Source organism: Protopterus annectens, chromosome 9.part0, assembly GCF_019279795.1.
Source record: "Protopterus annectens isolate FY-2018-M chromosome 9.part0, PAN1.0, whole genome shotgun sequence".
NCBI lineage: Eukaryota > Metazoa > Chordata > Ceratodontiformes > Protopteridae > Protopterus > Protopterus annectens.
Window position 1 is genome coordinate 1324204593 of NC_056743.1, and position 18057 is coordinate 1324222649.

Below are 18057 nucleotides of genomic sequence, written 5' to 3' on the forward strand. Positions count from 1 at the left end.
ACAGTGAGGTTAGAAGACATTTGTGTTTTTTTTTTCTGCTCGATACAGCTCTTATGCATAACGTTTCATGTCTCCTATTGTTCATCTGAGTAGTGGACATCACATTGTTTTGCAGTGGATTGTCATAGCTTATTTTTTGCATATGTCTAAAGATATTTTAGCATATATCAGTGTACCCCATCTTCTGTCTAATAGCAGAAGCCATTCCCTCTAAGAGACTTTCAGTTTGTTTGCCACACCTGACCAAGACCTTACTTTAGTGTCCCAGCACCATTGTTTCTTAAGGGTATGCATGCTGCTTACTGCAAGATGTACTGCTCCCCACAGCTCTTAATTTATTTGCTCAAGGTTCTGGGACAAAGGTCCCAAACTCGCAGAGAAACTTTTAAATATTCACTTCAAATGTTAATGCAGCAGGATCTGATGTCTTTTCTTCTGGGTTCAACCAGTGGGTTATTGGATCTGACTGATTGGAGACGGGCCATATCTTAGACTTCATCCCCTGAGCTCTGCATTGTCTACCCATAAAACCTTGCCCAACTAGGATTACCTCAGATCACGTTTGCTGCCTTCCTGGACAACAGCTTGGTCCCAAACTCCATGGGGTGTATCCTTTTCCAATTTTCTTTTAGCTTACTTGTTTCCCCTTTCTTCTATCCTAGTGTAATTAGTTATTGGTTGTGTTTTTTGGTGTACATTTCCTTTTAGTATTTAGGTAGTGTAGGCTTGGTAGTGGTTTAGGGCATGTTTTTTATATCCTGGCTTTTCCCACATAGTGTTAGGGTGTGTCATTTCTGATTTTCTTTTGATAGAATAGTCTGAGTGGTTTGTGTAGTTGTATTTGAATAATTTAATAGATGGTGTAGCTTGTTGCAGTTGAGAATGGTTCTAAAAAATGTGTGGTGCATGGTCACAAGCTTTTTTCTCAAGACATGCATGATTGCATTTATTGTCTTGGGGCCAGTAACTTCAATTCACAGTGTGCTATCTGTGAAAGTTTTGGCACCTCCACTGTGAAAAAGAGGAGGGCCAAGTTGGTACTCTAGGATCTATTGCTGCCCAGTGACACCTCTTCCTTTTACACTCCTGATAAGGTCCACAGAGATGATCAGGGTCATAAAAGGGGTCTAAGAACCTCCAAATCTTGAAAAAAGTCCAAAAATGATTGGCTCCCTCCTCTTCCTGTCCACGGGATCCAAAGTTCCAAGATTTTTGGCTCTCCCAATGGTTTTGACACGGTCTTCGGATCTAACAGCTTGGTCCCAATCTCCCTCAGTACCATCTGCAGGGAGGGCTCCTTTCCCTACACGGTGTCCAAGGTCCTTTCCTGTTAAAAGTAGTTCACTTGGGCTGAACCATTTTGCCCTTCTCCTCCTCTTTGTAAGAATCTTTGCTAGAGTAGTCTCGTCCTCCTCCTCCCTGGATCCATTTCTTTGAGCCGTCAGCAGGCAAGCCCCCAAGCTTCTATTGGTGACTTCATCATCTTGGTCTTTTGATCTGATCGGGATTTAAGACACACTGACTCGGAGCAACTGTTGCTGTCCTTCCTACAAGTCCAGATACAGTTTGGACTTATCCTGTCGAGATTGGGTCCCTGATCCAAGGCTTTGGCTCCATCAAACATGTTTCTTCCCTCGGACCGTATGGTTCCAAGGTTAGTGGTGCCAGCTGTCTTTCCACCCCTAAGGTTGGATTAGATGGCTTTGCCAATTTTTAGCTCCTACCCTGGCCTTGGTTTCCTTGACTGCAGCAGTTTCGGAGCTGAGCAGACCTCAGGTCCAACATGTAAAGATGGGTTTCTGGGTTGGGTTTGACTTTTTGGGTCTTGGAGTTGTCCTTCTCACTTGGTGCCTCTGCTGTGGGTGGTTCAGCTTTATTCTCTGTGTTGGGGCAGGCTGGAGCAGCTCTGGAGTCTTGTCTAGCTTTAGAATCTCTGGATTCTAGATGCAGCAGCTCCAGGGTGCCAGTTTCAGCATCTGCTTTTGATGTTTTAGAGAGAATGTTTTCCCATTAGGGAATGTAGTGGTCTGCTGCAACTAGCATCCCTCCCTCTTCAATGTCTGTGCTTGTGGACATGCATCTGTCTGCTTTGGGATAGCCCACTCCGGGTGTTCTCCAGTCTGCTCTGACCTTAGGGGGGGCCCTGCCTGTTCACTCCCCATCCACCTAGATTCTTCAGGGTGGGAAGTCTCTGGCAAGATGCAATGCAAGAGGAAGCACCTGGATTCTCCAGAGGAATCTCTCACCAAGGATACTTGCCTAGATGAAAGAGATGGCCCCCTATATCCCCATCCATGGACACCTTTTTTCACAATCTTTTGGACCTGCTTTGCCATTGCAGGGTTTAGAAGGCATCAAATATCACTTTTTCATAATTACATCAATAGCACCAAAACCATGCTATGTACAAGGTGTTAAAAGATTTAATCTTAAAGCTTACACAACGGCAAACTCAACTGCATTAATATTTTATCTCTGCCTAGTGCAGGTAGAGAGATATTTAACTGTTGATCTGAAGTAGTTAACTTAAGTTTATCATCAACCTGGGGATTTTCAGATCAATATCTGATCCGAGCCAACTATACAGTCATCTCCTCTGAGCTCCAAGCTCCTCCCCCTTACCCATAACACACCACCATCTACTGCCTTCCCCTAGATCTCATTTGCCGCTTTGTGCATTAGCATCATGATCTCCGCAGCTCAGAGCTTTCAGTGGGTACCGTAAGTGCTTTTTGGGGCTGTTTCTAATGAGTTTTCTCAGTTTCCCTCTTCCTCCCCTATGCTAGTTTGTTGGGTTTTTTTTTGTCAAAAAAAAAAAGTGTGTGTATATATGTATGTATGTATGTATATAGATATATAGATATATAGATATATATAGATATATAGATATATATATAGATATATATAGATATATAGATATATAGATATATAGATATATATAGATATATAGATATATAGATATATATAGATAGATGTGTGTATATATATATATATATATATATATATATATATATATATATATATATATATATGTGTATGTATATATATATATATATATATATATATATATGTAGTGAGGTAGTTTTGTGTAGGCCCTTCCCTTCCTTGGTGTGTGCGTGGTCGGGTAGTTCGTTTGGGTGACTTGGGTGTGTTTTGTTGCTTTTGTTAGGATGTCAGAACAACCTAAACCCACCTTTAAAAAAATGCAGAGCGTGGCCATAAGCTTTCACCAGCGGATGGCCACACTCTGTGTGTTTGCTTGGGCGTTGCACATTGGTTCGTCCAATGCAGCATTTGTGCAGGGTTCAATCCTAGGGTCCTTAGAGACAGAAAGGCCAAACTTGTGGCGGAAGGCCTGCTTCCAGCATTGACCTTGGACTCCAACGGTCTGGGACTCGGTTTTACTTCAACTCCTGCCCAAACCCTCCCCCCAGGCTGGAACTCACCCTCCTGCTAGACCTGCTAAAGGGGATGTTGCCAAAGGGAGAGACAACAAAAAGGACAGACACAAGGATGCAGAAAGAGGGAGAGACCAGGAGAAGAAAGGGGATAGGCCCCTTAAGAGTTCTGCAGATCGGGAGTCCTTCCCTAGCCCGCCTTCTAAGTTTTCAAGACCTGTTACTCCTTGGCTCCACTCCCCCAGATTTTGCTCTGAGCCGACGGAATCTATGGGGCCGAGGCCGCCTTCTTGATCTTCCCATCGACCAGCCAGATCCGAGTCGGTCGCTTCCTCTCGCTCAACTAGAGTCTTTCTGAAATGGATATGGAAAGGGTGATGAGGAGATTCATTCGGACCCAAATCCAGACTGGAGTCTTGCCAGGCCCCTCTCCCTCTGGAGGGGGGACCTCCATGTCGTTCTTCCACCTGATTTCTCCTTCCCTGATATGGCATTCGGTTTCGGGAGACATGGATCTTTGGAGCTGGGGATTCGACGCCGATGGTTTCTCCAACCTCAACTCAGGAGATTACCTTGAGTTCCTCAGATCTGACTAGCTCAGATCCGAGCAGCAATTAGGGCTGAGGACGGGGAGTCAGACCCAAGGGGATGGATGTGTCTTCGGCTCCGACTTTCTCTGATCCAAGCCGTTCCTTCAGAGCTCCGGCTACCCTAGCCTCGGCTCTGATTCTCACAATGGACCCGGGGAGAGCTTCCTCCTTGTTGGGCTCTAAAGAGGTGCGCTTTCCCATGGCGTTCGATGTGGTGGAGAGGGTTCTCTCCCAAGGATTGAGACCCCAGCCTATTCCCTTGAATTCCACCCAGACTCCCTCAGATTCGGTTACGACTCCCTTTATCTTGTCTCAGGGACAGCCCATGCTAGAGAAGCCCCAGGCGGTTCCCCTGGAGGAAGCCCCCCACGGTTCACGAGCCCTCTTCAGAGAGTCCCACTGAGGAGGGGCATTGTAAGCACATGAGCAAAAGGAGGCACTTGGGCTCCCCTGAGTCCCTTACCGAAGACACTGATTTAGATGGAGAAGGTTCCCCCAGGTCACCTCCTCAGGATGTCTCCTTTGGTGACATAATGGAGATCCTCCGCCAGAGGGGAAGTTGGTCAGCCCCGAAACCTTCTACGGATGAATCAGTGTTCCTGGAGGCTTTTGGCATGGGCCCATCTACTTCCTGGGTGTCCCCGCCGGCAGATCCTTTAGTGGATCTTATCACCACGCGGGCATGGAAGGACCCCGACACCATAGAGCCTGATACCCAAGCACCTGGACAAAATTCTCTCTCCACCCTCTGACAGACAGACAGGCGTGGTATAAAGGATCCCCTGGGGATGCTATGATGGTTGCAGCAGCCACTAAGAGGGAACTGGTTCGAGAGTTTCTCGGTCCACCCTCCGGATAAGGAATCCAAGACAGTGGATCGATTTGGGAAGTGAGTGTATTCTTCAGTGACTTTTTCCATCCAAGCACTGAACTACTTGGCACACGTTATATGACTGCAGCAAGATCTAGTCACAGGTTAGCTGAGTCACCCCCAGAGTCTTTGTCGCAGGAGGACAAGCGTCTGTTCTCTGCGAAGATGTCTACTCTGAAATCGGTGTCAAACACGTCCATGCGCCTCCTTTCTCATGCTATGAAATAAGCAGCTAGCGCGGCTGGGACTGGTGTTGCTATGAGGTGACACGCTTGACTCAGACTGTCAGTTTGCGGACCCCTTCAAGCTGTCTTTTACAAATGCTCCTGTCGATGGTTCTTCTCTCTTTGGGAAGACCGTCAGTGATATCCTTGGCCAGATTAAGAAAGACGGGAAGACTTTGTCTGCCATCGGAATCCGCTTCACTAGCCCTCAAAGACACTTTTCCCAGAATCAGAGAGGGCAAAAGAAGATATGGTTTCGGAAATCGCAGTTTTCCCGGGACTCTTCGGACAACTCATCCCCTAGAGGCAGAGGGGGGGACATGACAGACACCGGCCCAGAGGCAGAATGGGGTCCAAGGAACTTTGGGTCTAGGGAGCCCTTCTCAGACAGGCCCGCGCAGCAGCCCTGAGGGGTTACCCAACTGTCCTACTCTGGAGGCAGTCGGGGGAAGATTATCATTGCACCCAACGGTATGAGAGTTCATAACTGCAGATCATTGGGTGCTTCAAATAATATCCAGAACCAAAGTGCCTCCCAGATGTTCCACCTGCTGAAAGGGAGACGGCAGCACTAAAGGTTTTCAAACTGCTTCAAAAGCGAGCCATCAATCTGCCTCCCCCCCCCCCCCTGATTAGTCCAGGTCAGGCATTTACTCCAGGTTCTTTTTAGTGCCAAAAAAGACGGGGGACCTCAGACCCATTTTGGACCTGTCAACCTTAAACCTGGCTGTCGCCAAACAGAAATTCTGGATTGTCACCCTACAGTCCATTCTACCTTATCTTTGAGAATGCGACTGGGTGTGCTCAATAGATCTCCAGGACGCTTACTACCATATTAAGATGCACAGAAGCTCCAGGAGATTCCTTCGTTTCCGGCTAGGAGCTAGTCATTTCCAGTTCCGAGTCCTACCCTTCGGTCTCACCACAGCCCCCAGGGTATTCACCAAGGAAATGGCAGTTGTAGCGGCTCACCTGAGGCTTCAGGGGATTCAGGTATTCCCTTACCTAGACGATTGGCTCCTCGCTGCTTCCACCAAGTGTCTTCTTTGCCAAGCCAGAGACTTCTTCCTACATTTTGCAGCCCTGTTAGGGATAACTGTCAATGTTCCCAGGTCACTCTTGAATCCGGTACAGATCTTGGACTTTATCGGGGCACGGCTGGACACCCTTCAGTTGAAAGTCTTCCTAACTCCAGACAGGGTCCAGAGTCTAAGGGCTCATGTATCACTGGCCCCAGGTTACCGAAGGCAGCGGATGTTCTCAGAGCCGTGGGCTCTATGGCTGCCGCAATTTCTATCCTCCCCTTCGCGTGTCTTTACATGTGTGTTCTACAATGGACTCTAGCCGTACAGTGGTCTTGGCTGGATCTCCCCATGGAATACCCAATTCACATCAGCCAAGCTTGCAGAGCGTCACTTCTCTGGTGGGTCCAATCTCCGGAGGTTGTAGCGGGACACCCCTTTGTTCCATCCACAGCCCAAGCCACAGTGACCACAGATGCCTCCCAGCTCGGGTGGGGGGGGGGGCATTATCTGGGGAGGATGGTCCAAGGCATGTGTTCCCAGATCGAGACCAGATTGCACATCAGTGTACTGGAGAGGAGAGCAGTGCTTTTAGTGTTGCAGGCCTTCCGTACTGTTCTTCCTCTGGGAACTATTGCAATTCAGTCAGACAAAACATGTCTGCTGTCTGTTACATCAACAAACAAGGAGGAACCAGATCTTACCCTCTGTGTCACGAGGCCATGAGAGTTTGGGAGTGGGAGAGCTCCAGCAGTCTGTTTCTGATTGCAACCCACATCCTGGGATGCTCCAACATTTTAGCGAACAAATTGAGTTGGGCTGTTCTGATGCCATACGAGTGGTCTCTGAAGCAGTCAGTAGCAGAGGAGATCTTCCTTGCATGGGGACAGCCTTGCTGCGATCTATTCGCATCTCCTTCCAACGCAAAGTGCAGTGAGTTCTTTGCTCTGATTCCCTCAGCAGGGGTCCCCCAGAGATGCTCTAGTCCATGCTTGGCATCCTGGGCTTCTGTATGCTTATCCCCTGTTAACACTCATTCCAAAGTTTCTTCAGAAGGCCTGCCGACTGGGGTGCAAGGTGATCCTCATTGCCCAGTTCTGGCCTCGTAAGGTTTGGTTCCCCTTCCTCTGGTCTCATGTTCTAGCTCCTCCTTGGATTCTAAATCCCTGCCCGGATCTCATTTCTCATCCTTCTGGCACCAGTCCGCCCAACCTAGACAGCCTCAAGCTGACAGCTTGGTTGCTCCAGTTCCCTTAATTGCCAAGACTCCCGGTCTTTTGCCTTCAGTGAAAACTATTTTAGTGGCGGCTCATAAGTCTTCTGCTAGGAAGATTTACCTACAGTAAATGGAAATGATTTTCTATTTGGGCATCTCGGAGAAAGCTGGATCCTTTTATGGCTACTGTATCCATGGTACTGGATTTCTTAGCCAGCATTTTTCAACAAGGGGCCAGTTCTTCCACTGTGAAAGTGCAACTAGCAGACATTTCAAATTTTCATGTAGGTGAGAACATGAATGCCTTGGCCTCTTCTAGATTGTGTAAGATTTTTCTTAAAGGCACTTTGCTTTTGCGTCCTCCAGTTAAAAACCCTGTTCCTCCTTGGGACCGTACTTTGGTTCGTCAGGCCTTAGTTGCTCCATCCGTTGAACCTGCAGCTTCAGCGGATTTAAAGTTTCTATCCTGGAAGACAGCCTTCCTAGTGGATATTATTTCGGCTAGGAGGGTTTCTGAGATTCAGCCCTTGTCTGCTGTGCCCCCTTACTTGATTTTCCATAAGGATAGGGTTTCTCTCTGCACAAACCCTGCTTTCTTACCAAAAGTGGCTTCTGAATCCTCAATCAAACCATTAACCTGCCTGTTTTCTTCCCAAATTTTCAGAACAAAGGTGAATATAAACTGCATTTGCTAGATGTTCATAGACAACTTTGTTTTTATTTACACAGAACAAAGCCCTTCCGTAAGTCTGACCAGTTATTTGTGTCCTTTTCTAAGCCCTTTTTGGGTAAGGCCATCTCCAAAGTTTCTTTAGCTAGCTGGATTACGTTATGTATTTTGCAAATTTACAAAGACAAAGGTTTGTCTCCACCTGGTCCGATTAAAGCTCATTCTACCAGATCTATGGTGATGTCTGCTGCTTTCCGAAATAGGGTGTCATTGGATGACATTTGTGCGGCAGCAACTTGGGCTAAGTCACATACCTTCATTTCTCATTATAAGTTGGATTTAATCTCCAGAGGGAGAGCATCCTTCGGCTCTGCGGTGCTCAGGAATATCCTTACATGAGGGCCTCCCAGAGGCTTGAGTAGCTGGGGACTCTGTCCCACAGGTTGAAGATAAAATGGAGTTAACTACTTCAGATAAAGAAGTTATGTACTCACCATAATGTTCCATCTGAGTAGTTATACTTCATTTTTCTGCAACCGTCCCACCCTCCTTCCCCCGAACCTTCTCATGTTATGATCATGTATGGTTTCTTCTAGTCTGAGTTGCTGATTAGTTTGGTTTGCAGCAAACTCGATCTGAGGGAAGGCAGTAGATGGTGGTGTGTTATGGGTAAGGAGGAGGAGCTTGGAGCTCTGAGCAGATGCTTGTAAAGTTGCTGGCTCGGATCCGATATGGATCTGAATACCCACAGATTGCAGAAAAATGAAGTATAACTACTTGGATGGAATGTTATGGTGAGTACATAACTTCTTTTTTATGATATTAATTTATAAAGATATAATTTTCACATTTTTCTAAGTATCTCAACAACCAAGTAACATAGGCAGAACTCCTTAGTCATGAAAGCTCACAGCTAGATGAATAAAATGATGATTGACAGCATGTGTGTAAGTGGTACACACAACAGTTGCTGTGTTTACTGTGACTTACAAAATTCGGTTTAAGACCTAGAACCTAAAGAATACTACCACCACTGTAAAATAGTTTGTGTTGAAGAGTTTGCCATTTCTACTTCTTTTTAACCCCTGTGGTTCCAGAGATGTGAACATGTGTTTGAAATGCAAAGACCTAATTTGATTCGGTCAAAAGGCTTAGGCTCTGCCCATTCAAAGTTACAGTGCAAACTTTTTGATCTCCATTGGATTGAATGAGTTAAGGATACTTTGAGGAGCATGATGCTCTATGCTGTTGGAGTACGTTTTCCCACCCCTCAATGGACCTTCTCTCTGAACCAGAACAGGGGAAACTGTCATCTCCAGAGGTTATACAATTCCCTTTTTAAATACTTTGAAGGTAAATCCAAAACATCTTCTAGATGTGCCACTTCATCAGAGAAGTGATGCAGCCATTGAGATTCAGAAGGTGTTAGTAAATAGTAATCCAAGATGTCCCACCAGATCAATGTGGATCCAAGGTCAGTTCAGGGTTCCTTTGGCTTCAGAAAAGCAGGACCATGGGCCAATTTTGGATTTGAGCAAGTTGAATCACTTCAACAGATCAAGTTCTGGATGGTTACAGTGCAGTTCATCCTGCCTCCCTTGAGGAAGGATGACTGGATGTGTTTGACAGACCTCAAGGACGCCTACCATCATATAAAGATAGCAAGGCATTCTAAGATCTTTCTACACTTTCAGTTGGGAGCCAATCATATTCAGTTTACAACACTACCCTTTGGTCTCACCACCATCCCCTATGTGTTCATCCAGTACATGTCAGTCGTACTAGCGCCTGGCTCAGGTTGCAGAGGTTCCAGGTCATTCCTTACCTGGAGAATTGTCTTCTAACCACCTCTAAGAGAGCATAGTTATGACCAAAGACCCCTTACTCCAGCGGTGCCATTCCTTTGGGATCATGGTCAACTGTCAAAAGTCCAGTCTTCACCCTGTTCAGATGTTAAAAAGTATAGGTTGTCACTTGGACGCAGTCTCTTAAATTGCAAGTCTTCCATCTTCCAGAGTATCTACTCTTTGCCAAGCTATTTCCTTGCTGTCTTACAGAAAGCCCCCAGTGTCACTTGTTCTCAGACTCTTTGGGTACATGCAGCCAACATCTGCTTTAGTTCTAATGGTGAGTTACCACATGAGGACTCAGCAGTGGACATTTGCAATGAAGTGGTTATACATGACTCATCTGATGGAGTTTTCCATCACGTTGATAAATGTGTGTCGCGATCAGGTCACATCAGTCTCTTGGAGATGACAGCAGTTTTTGCATTGCAGGTATTTTAGGACGGTCTCCCCAAGGGTCTGATCCCATTTCGGACAGAAAACATGTCTGTCATCTGGTTTCTGAACAAACAGGAAAGAACCCCTTCCTAACACCATTATCAGGAGGCCATGATGTTTTGGCAATGGGCGATTTCATCTCAACAATTTCGGTTTGCAGTGAATATCCCAAGGAAATCCAACATTCTATCAGACAGGGACATTCTTTTTCATTATGGGTGGTCCCTGAATTTGAAGGTTGCGGCTTGACTTTTCGGGCCGTCCATATTTGTGACTGGTTTGCTTCCCCATCCAACACCAAATGCAGCAACTTTTTTGCCTTAGTTCCTCATCAGGGACAATCGCCCAGGGAATGCACTTCTGTGTGCTTGGTGCCCAGGTCTCCTGCATGCGTATCATCCAACTCCATTTATAATGTTTCTCTAGAAGTCTGCCCATTGCAGAATGACTGTGATCCTCATTGCTCCCTTTTGCCACATCTGGTGTGATTCCCCTTTCTTTGGCCTCTTATGAGGTCTCTTCCTTGGGTCCTGGATCCCATTCCTGATCTGATTTCTCACCTGGCACACTTGGATCACTCAACCTTCAGATGCTCAGGTTAACAACATGGTTTCTCCAGTATGCCCTTGATCCCAAGCTTGCAGACAGAGAGTGGTGCATATTTTGTCTTCATCTCAGAAGGTGTCTACTCATAAAGTATATGCTAGTAATTGGAAGCGTTTCCCATTCTGGGCTAACTGTAAACATTTGGACCCTTTCTTAGCTCATTTGGAGGTGATTCTGGACTTGTTCATTGACTTGTTTCACTCAGGATCCAATTGCTCTGCTGTTAAGGCACAGTTGGCATTATTTCCAACTTTCACATTGGTAGAAGCCTCATGATTTTGATATTGTCTACTATGTTTTATCCATGTTTGTCACACTACTGAAAACTGCATATTATACGTATCTCTAAATGTTTCTATTGTTCCTGATGTATTTATACTCTGCTTTCTAGAGCTTTTCTCCCCAGGCCTCCGCTGAAAATGGACATATATCCAGTCGGACTTTCCCGGTAAACAAATGTAAAATAAATAAATAAAAATAAATAGAGATAATGAAATTGGTGGCTCTAAAAATTTCAAAAGCCTTTCTCAATGGACCTTTTTGTTGCATCCTCCAGTCTGGGATGCTATTCTGGCTACAGACTTGCCTTTTATGCTTCAATTGCTTTCTGTGTACCTCTGTTTGAATTTTCAGCAACAATTGATTGAAGTTGTTTTGTTGCATTGGAAGTCCTTATTCTTGGTGGTGGTGGTTCTGTCAAGCATGAGTCTGAATGGCTTGTGCTTTTCTCCCAAAGGTAGCAATGGAGAACAATTTGAATCAGACCATTCACTTACCAGTGTTTTTTTCTGAATTTTCCAATAAAGGAGAGCATTTACTACATTGTCTCATTGTCCATAGACCGCACCAAATCTTTTAGGAAGACTAATAAATTATTTGTCTCTCTTTCAAAGGCCCTTTTGGATGTACCAGTGTCTTAAGGTTACTCTGTCTAATTGGCTGGCTGACTGTATTTCATTTGGGTATAGTTTAAAAGGAAAGCCCTTGCAGGGTAAACCAAAAGGTCATTCTATTAGAGCTTTGGCTATTTCTACAGCTTTTTTTTCCAGAGCTGTTTTAGATTGTGCAACTGCTACTTGGGTGGGTCCTCAAACGTTTGTGTCCCTCTAGAAACTGGGCTTTCTGGGCCTCCTTTGGTTTCACCATATTGTGCAGTGTGCTTTCATCGGACCTCCCCAGGCTATTACATGGCTGGGGACTCTGTCCCACAGGTTGAACCCATACAGAAAAGACAATGTCTGATAACGAAAGTTATGTACTCACCATAACACTAGATCTCTGTCATTTGTTTCTGTCTAGTTCAACCTTCCCTCCCACCTTCCTTCCTCCTTGTAGCATACATCTTGATCATGGGATGACCGAGTTGGGGAGGAATTTGCTCCTCCTGTGTTGGGATTTGTATTGTTTATTTATTTACATTTGTTTACCAGGAAATTTCGACTGGACGCAGGTCCCTTTTTCAGCAGATGCCCAGGGAGAAAAGCTCCACATCATGTACATGATAGAGATACAAAGTTGCATCAATAGTAAACAACATTACAGATTGCTGGCTTTAATACAATAACAATATATTATCAATAGTATATACAGTAAATGTTGCAAGTTAAGATAGTTTCTTGTCATTTATAATATTAGTAACAAAGTTGTCAGACAAGATTTTAAAGTATGTAAAGAGAACTAGCTAATTCTGACTGTGGTTAGTAGTGGCGGTAGTATAGTTGGGTTAAGAGTCGAGGTGGGGGGGCCGGTAAGGGTGGGGGTGTTAGTCTGGATTAGAACAAGGACAAAGCCAGTGCATATTTAAGTGGAATTTGAGTGCAGTCTTGAAAAGGCTGCTGGAAGGTAGAGTAGTTATAGAGAGTGGAAGATTGTTCCAAAGTTTAGATATGGTACATGAAAATATGGCTTCTCCTGCTGAGTTTTTGGGTTTGATAACAGTGAGTTGATTTTTGTTGCTTTATCTTAGGGGCCTAGTGGAGTGATAGGGTTGGAGAAGGGTTTGAAAGGAAGGGATGTTAAGGGGGTGATTAAAAAGTTTGAGCGAGGGTAAGTTGATTAAAGTGAAGGAGTTGTGGGAGTTCTAGCCAGTTTATTTCTTTAAGGGAGATACAGTGATGGCTGCAGTAGGAGGTTCCAGTGGCAAATTTAGCAATTTTGTTGCAACAAGCATCCAGCTTGTGTAGGTCTGTCTGTCTAAGGTTACATATGGGGGATGCATAGAGTAGGGTGGAGATTAGCTGGGAATTGGCTATGGAGATTCTAGCCGCCTTGGTTAGGAATTGGCAGCTTCGATATAATGCACCAAGTTTCTTGTGAACTTTCTTTATTGTGAGAGATATGTGGGTGTCAAATCTAGGTTTGTTGTCTATTTCCACACCGACTAATTTTGTGTGTTCTGATGGAGAGATTATGGTATTGTCTTTGGCGAGAATGTTGAAGTGGGAGGTTTTTTGGGTGGCTTTGGAAGGTTGGAACAGGAGAAGTTTTGTCTTACTTGGGTTGAGTAGGAGCTGAGCATTGGATAGCCAGCTTTCTACAGAAGAGAAAGATTCATGTGTGATTTGTTGTAGTTCTGGTAGAGTGGGGGTAGAGCAGATGAGAGCAGAGTCATCTGCGTACTGTATAAGAGATGCATGTGTGGTGGCAGTATGTAGGTTGTTAGTGAAAAGTGAGAATAGCAGAGGGCCAGGGACAGACCCTTGGGGAACTCGGAGAGTAATTGGGAGGTGAGGTGATAGGTTATCGTCCCAGATTACTGATTTCTGGCATCTGTGTAGATAGCTGTGGAACCATTTGCAAGCTGATTATGAGAAGGAGATGTTGGGGAGAGTAGAGAGTAGTAGCTCATGAGATACCATGTCAAAGGCCTTTGAGAGATCTAGGCAGTAGAGAAGAGGCCATTGTTTTTGTGATGAAGTATAGTGTTGGTGAAGGAGAGCAGAGCAGAGGTAGTGCTGTGATATGGCCTGAAACCATGTTTGGTTTTGGAGAAGAGATTATTAGCTAGGAGGTAGTTGGAGACCTGGGTGTTGATACATTTTTCAAGTATCTTGGAGAGAGGGGAGAGGATATCAATGGGGCAGTAATTGGAGAGGTTGGTGGAGGGGGGTGCCTTTGTGAAGGGGAATGATGTGGGATATTTTCCATATCAAAGGAACATAGCCTTCTGTTATGGAACGGTTGATTAGAATTGAAATTGGGTAGGCTAGTGTATCAACTGCAGTTTAAGTATTCAGAGGGGAGGTTGTCAGCTGCGAGTTTGGTGGGTTTGTTTTGACAATGGTCTTTTTATGTTGGAGGGTTATAGGTAGGTACTGAGGTGAAGAAGAAAAGAGGAGTGGGGGTTTAGGGTTAGGAGTTAGGGGGGGCTGTTGTAGGGGTAGTGTTGTTTGTTTAGAGATTATAGTTTAAGTGAAGTGTTTGTTGAAGGATTCAGCAATACTGCTGGAGGAGGGGGTAGTGGACAGCTGGGGGGTATCAACCTTCCCTGGGTAGAGGATGGTGTTAATAGTGGACCAGAATTGCTTAGGGTTGTGGTTGATAGAGTTTAGGGTGGATTTATAGTAGAGGGATTTGTCTAATTTTATATGCTTTTTGGCTTTATTTTGCAGTTCAAGGAAAGATTGCCTATCTGAGTTATTTTTTGTTGATCGCCAGTGCTCCCAGGCCTTATCTCTGGATTTCAGTAGGGTTCTGGTGGTCTTTTGTAACCATGGGGCATGCCTGGATCTGACTTTGGCATTTCTTACAGGAGCATAGGTGTTTAGGATGGAGAGGAAGGTACTGTTGAAGTGGACAGAAGACTCATATAGGTTGAGGTATTTTAGTGGTGACAAGTTAATTTTTTGCAGGGAGGAGATGGAGTTTGGGTTGAAGTTGGACTTGTTCCATATTTGCCTGTGGATAATGGGCTTGAGACTGTGTGTGTGTGGTGCCGAATTAGGAAAGTGGGGCAGTGGTCACTAAGACTGTCAGGTAAGCAGCCTGCTAGGTAAGAGTGAGGGGCTTTGTTGACTAGGATCCTGTCAAGTAAGGTATGATTGTTAGGGTTTTTGTTGATTCGGGCAGGGGATTGGATGAGTTGCGTGAACCCATAGAGATTAAGGTGAATGGTTGGGAGATTACAGGATAGCCTGTTGATGTTAAAGTCGCCGAGAATGATGGTTTCCTGAAGTAGAGATAGAGTAGCCCAGCTTAGGAGATTTTCTAGGGGTGTGATATTTTGCCCTAGTGGAAAATAGCATCCTATGGTATTGATTGTTTTGTTTGGGTTTAGTTTGAGATTGGCGTAAAGGATTTCTTCATTGTTGTGATGAGGGGCAGATGAGTTCAGGAGTTGAATATTGAGGTGGTGTTTAAATATCAATGCTACACCATCTCCTTTTTTGGACAATCTATCTATTTGAAGGATGTTGTATTCAGGTGGAAGTACTACCTCACTTTCTGCCAGGTTTCAGTTAGGAAGAGAATATCTGGGGAGTATATGCTTATGCTGGCATGTAGTTTTTGAATTTTATTGCATATGCCTTTGATGTTTAGGGACATTATAAGTAGGTCTGTTGTTTTCTTGTTGGCTAGGAGTTGAGTTGTGTGGGGGGGTTGCTTGGACTAGGGTTTGTGGTTGGGTTGGATTTGGGAGGACCAGGGTTTGGATGGATGTCTCCAGAGAGGGCTAGTTTATAGGGAGTGTTTAGGATATGTTTTATATACATAGTAAACTGCTTATGATATCTTGGGGATATTTTATTTTTGAGTGTGTTAGGTGTTTGGTAATGGAGTGTGTGGATTGGGAGGATGTTTTAGGTGGCAGGGGTTGTGTAGTTAGTGTAAATGTTTGAGGGAGGGTGTTGAGAGAGTACAGTGGAAGTTGTTGGGGCATGTGACTGTTGAGCCTTGGTAGGTTGTAATGTGAGCTAAAACTATGCAGGTTAGGATTGTTATAGTAGGTAGTAGCATGATTGTATTGGATGTAGGGGGAGGGGGTGACTAGTGGTGTAGTCTAATTGGTGGTAATTAGGGGTGGAGTTAAGGCTAAGAATAAATGTAGATGTACTGAGGGCAGATGGGAATAGGGGGCAGGGAGGGGAGCCAAGTGAGCATAGTGAACGGAGCGGGCTAGAACCCCCCAGGCTAAAGATTGCAAGGTAAGTGTCTAAATAGCCAAATTGTTAGGAGTTATTAGAATCTAGTAGGGAAAAACAATCTTTAGACCTGATTTCAGCTGTGTCCTTTCTGGGTAGATACTGGAAGCAGACAAAAAGTGTCAGTTTAAGTACCCTTTTGCCTCTATTTTACAAGTGGGCAATTCAAGTGCATCTACTGGGTTACTTTTTTTTGCCTAGAGCTTTATCTTGGTTTACCGATAACTAAAAAGAAAAAGTTAACTGGGGGGAATGATGGGGGTGGGGGAGCAGTTGCAGTCCCTAGCCATGGGTAGAGCCAGTTATTTCTGCTTTAGACCAGGTACTTTTCACAGTAGCAGGCTAAAAGGGAAACGTAGATATACCCCTACAGTAACCTATTTTCTTTTTAAAGCCCTTGAGTCCTTGTGGCTGGTTTCTTCACTGCAGAAGCGGCCACTGGCCAAGGATTCAGCAAGTGGAGGACTGAGAGAGAACCCATTCGCAGGGACCGTGGTCACTAAATGAAAAGATGGAGACAAAAAGAATTATTATGTTAAGGTCTCTGAAAGGGGAACGAGAGAGAAGTGCTGTAAAAAGTAACTGAAAATAATAAATGATCATCCAGGCAGGAAGGGTATTGGGTTTAAGAGTAGCAGCACATTACACTATTTACACAGGTACAAAGTGATTAGTACAAAAGGCTCAGGAATTTGTTATGCATTCGGATATGAAGCCCTTGACAAAAAAACACCTTACTTAGTGTTATGTACCAGATAATTTAGGTAGTATTTTCTTTTGGGATTAAAGGTTTCATAATATTTTCTTTTGGAATTAAATAGTGGAAACTTTCGCAAAGGGGCAAACGCAATCTGAGGTAATTCTAGTTGTGGAAAGTATCGTTAGAGGAGGTGGAGCTCAGGGGCTGAAGTCTTTAGGATGTGGCCAGTCTTGTCTCATAACTCACAGTTTGAACCAGATGGAAAGAGACAGCATGTTATCTATTGTTATGGTGAGTGCATAACTTTCATTTTTGCATCATTGTACATTTTTTTTGAACAGTATGAAAAAAGCAGTAGGAAGTATGAAACTATGAAAATCAAAAATTACCAAGGACATGGCAAAAAATATGAAGCAAGATCTGATGTGCTGCAAAATTAGGGACATTTTGAGAGTTATGCTTCTCCCTACAGTTGTGAAGGAAAACTGGGACCTGCATGATAAATGAGACTTCTGCTGGAGTAGCATGCGCAAATCACGTTTGGTATGAAGCTGGAAGTGTATTTTTTTATGCTCATGTCTTTGATATGCCTTCCCATTTTCCCCACTGGTCTGTCCCTTTCTATTATTCAGTTTCACTTCTTTTCTAATAGGCCCGTCTTACTTTTAGACCAGTGTCCTTTCCTACTCATAGAGGACAATTGGTCAGTACCCCCAAAACTCTGAAGGGCCCATTTCCTGTTTGGCTGGTCTTATTTTTGCTTTGCTTGCTGTTACAAGCTCTTGCTAATGTAGGGAACTTAGCCCTTTTACAGCTGCTTCCTTAAGGTTCTTCTTGCAGCTTCCCTCATTCCTCACACAGTTTTTCTTCTACTTCATCCTTCCACCCTAAGGTGATTGCATAGGGGGCATAAAACAGGATCTATAAATAAAATGTTTGTATCTTAAGAAAATGTCACATTGTCTAACCATTTTCCTCTTGTTTAGTCTTTTGTAGAGTTGTATAACATGACTGTTGATCCCAATCAGTTGGTGAACATTAAAGACAAGGTTCAGAAAGAAGATCCTGCACTCCTTGTAAAGATGAACCAGCGACTTATCGCTCTCCAGTCATGTGTAGGAAGCTCGTGCCGATCTCCAAGCCATCGATTTGCAGGTCAGAGACTAACTTCCCCTAGCTTGGTAGATTTGACTAACAACTGAAATGCTGTGGGGGTGGTCGCACTCCATTTTTCTGGGTATGGCAAAATTCAGTGAGACATGTTTAGGTAAAACTTGCTGGACTTACTTAAATTCAAAATAATATTGTCTTAGATAATCAGACCAAGTTGATAG

General features: G+C 44.4%; 1 protein-coding gene across 1 annotated transcript in view; it reads left to right on the forward strand.

Annotated features, from left to right (window-relative positions):
* GNS (glucosamine (N-acetyl)-6-sulfatase) overlaps positions 1-18057 on the forward strand; it is a 321939-nt gene that overhangs the window by 283454 nt on the left and 20428 nt on the right. The window contains exons 12-13 of the mRNA XM_044084298.1: positions 1-8; positions 17710-17878. The exon at positions 1-8 is cut by the window's left edge and continues 100 nt beyond it. Of these exons, the coding sequence (XP_043940233.1) occupies positions 1-8; positions 17710-17878 (177 nt within the window). The remainder of the gene's footprint in view (positions 9-17709; positions 17879-18057) is intronic.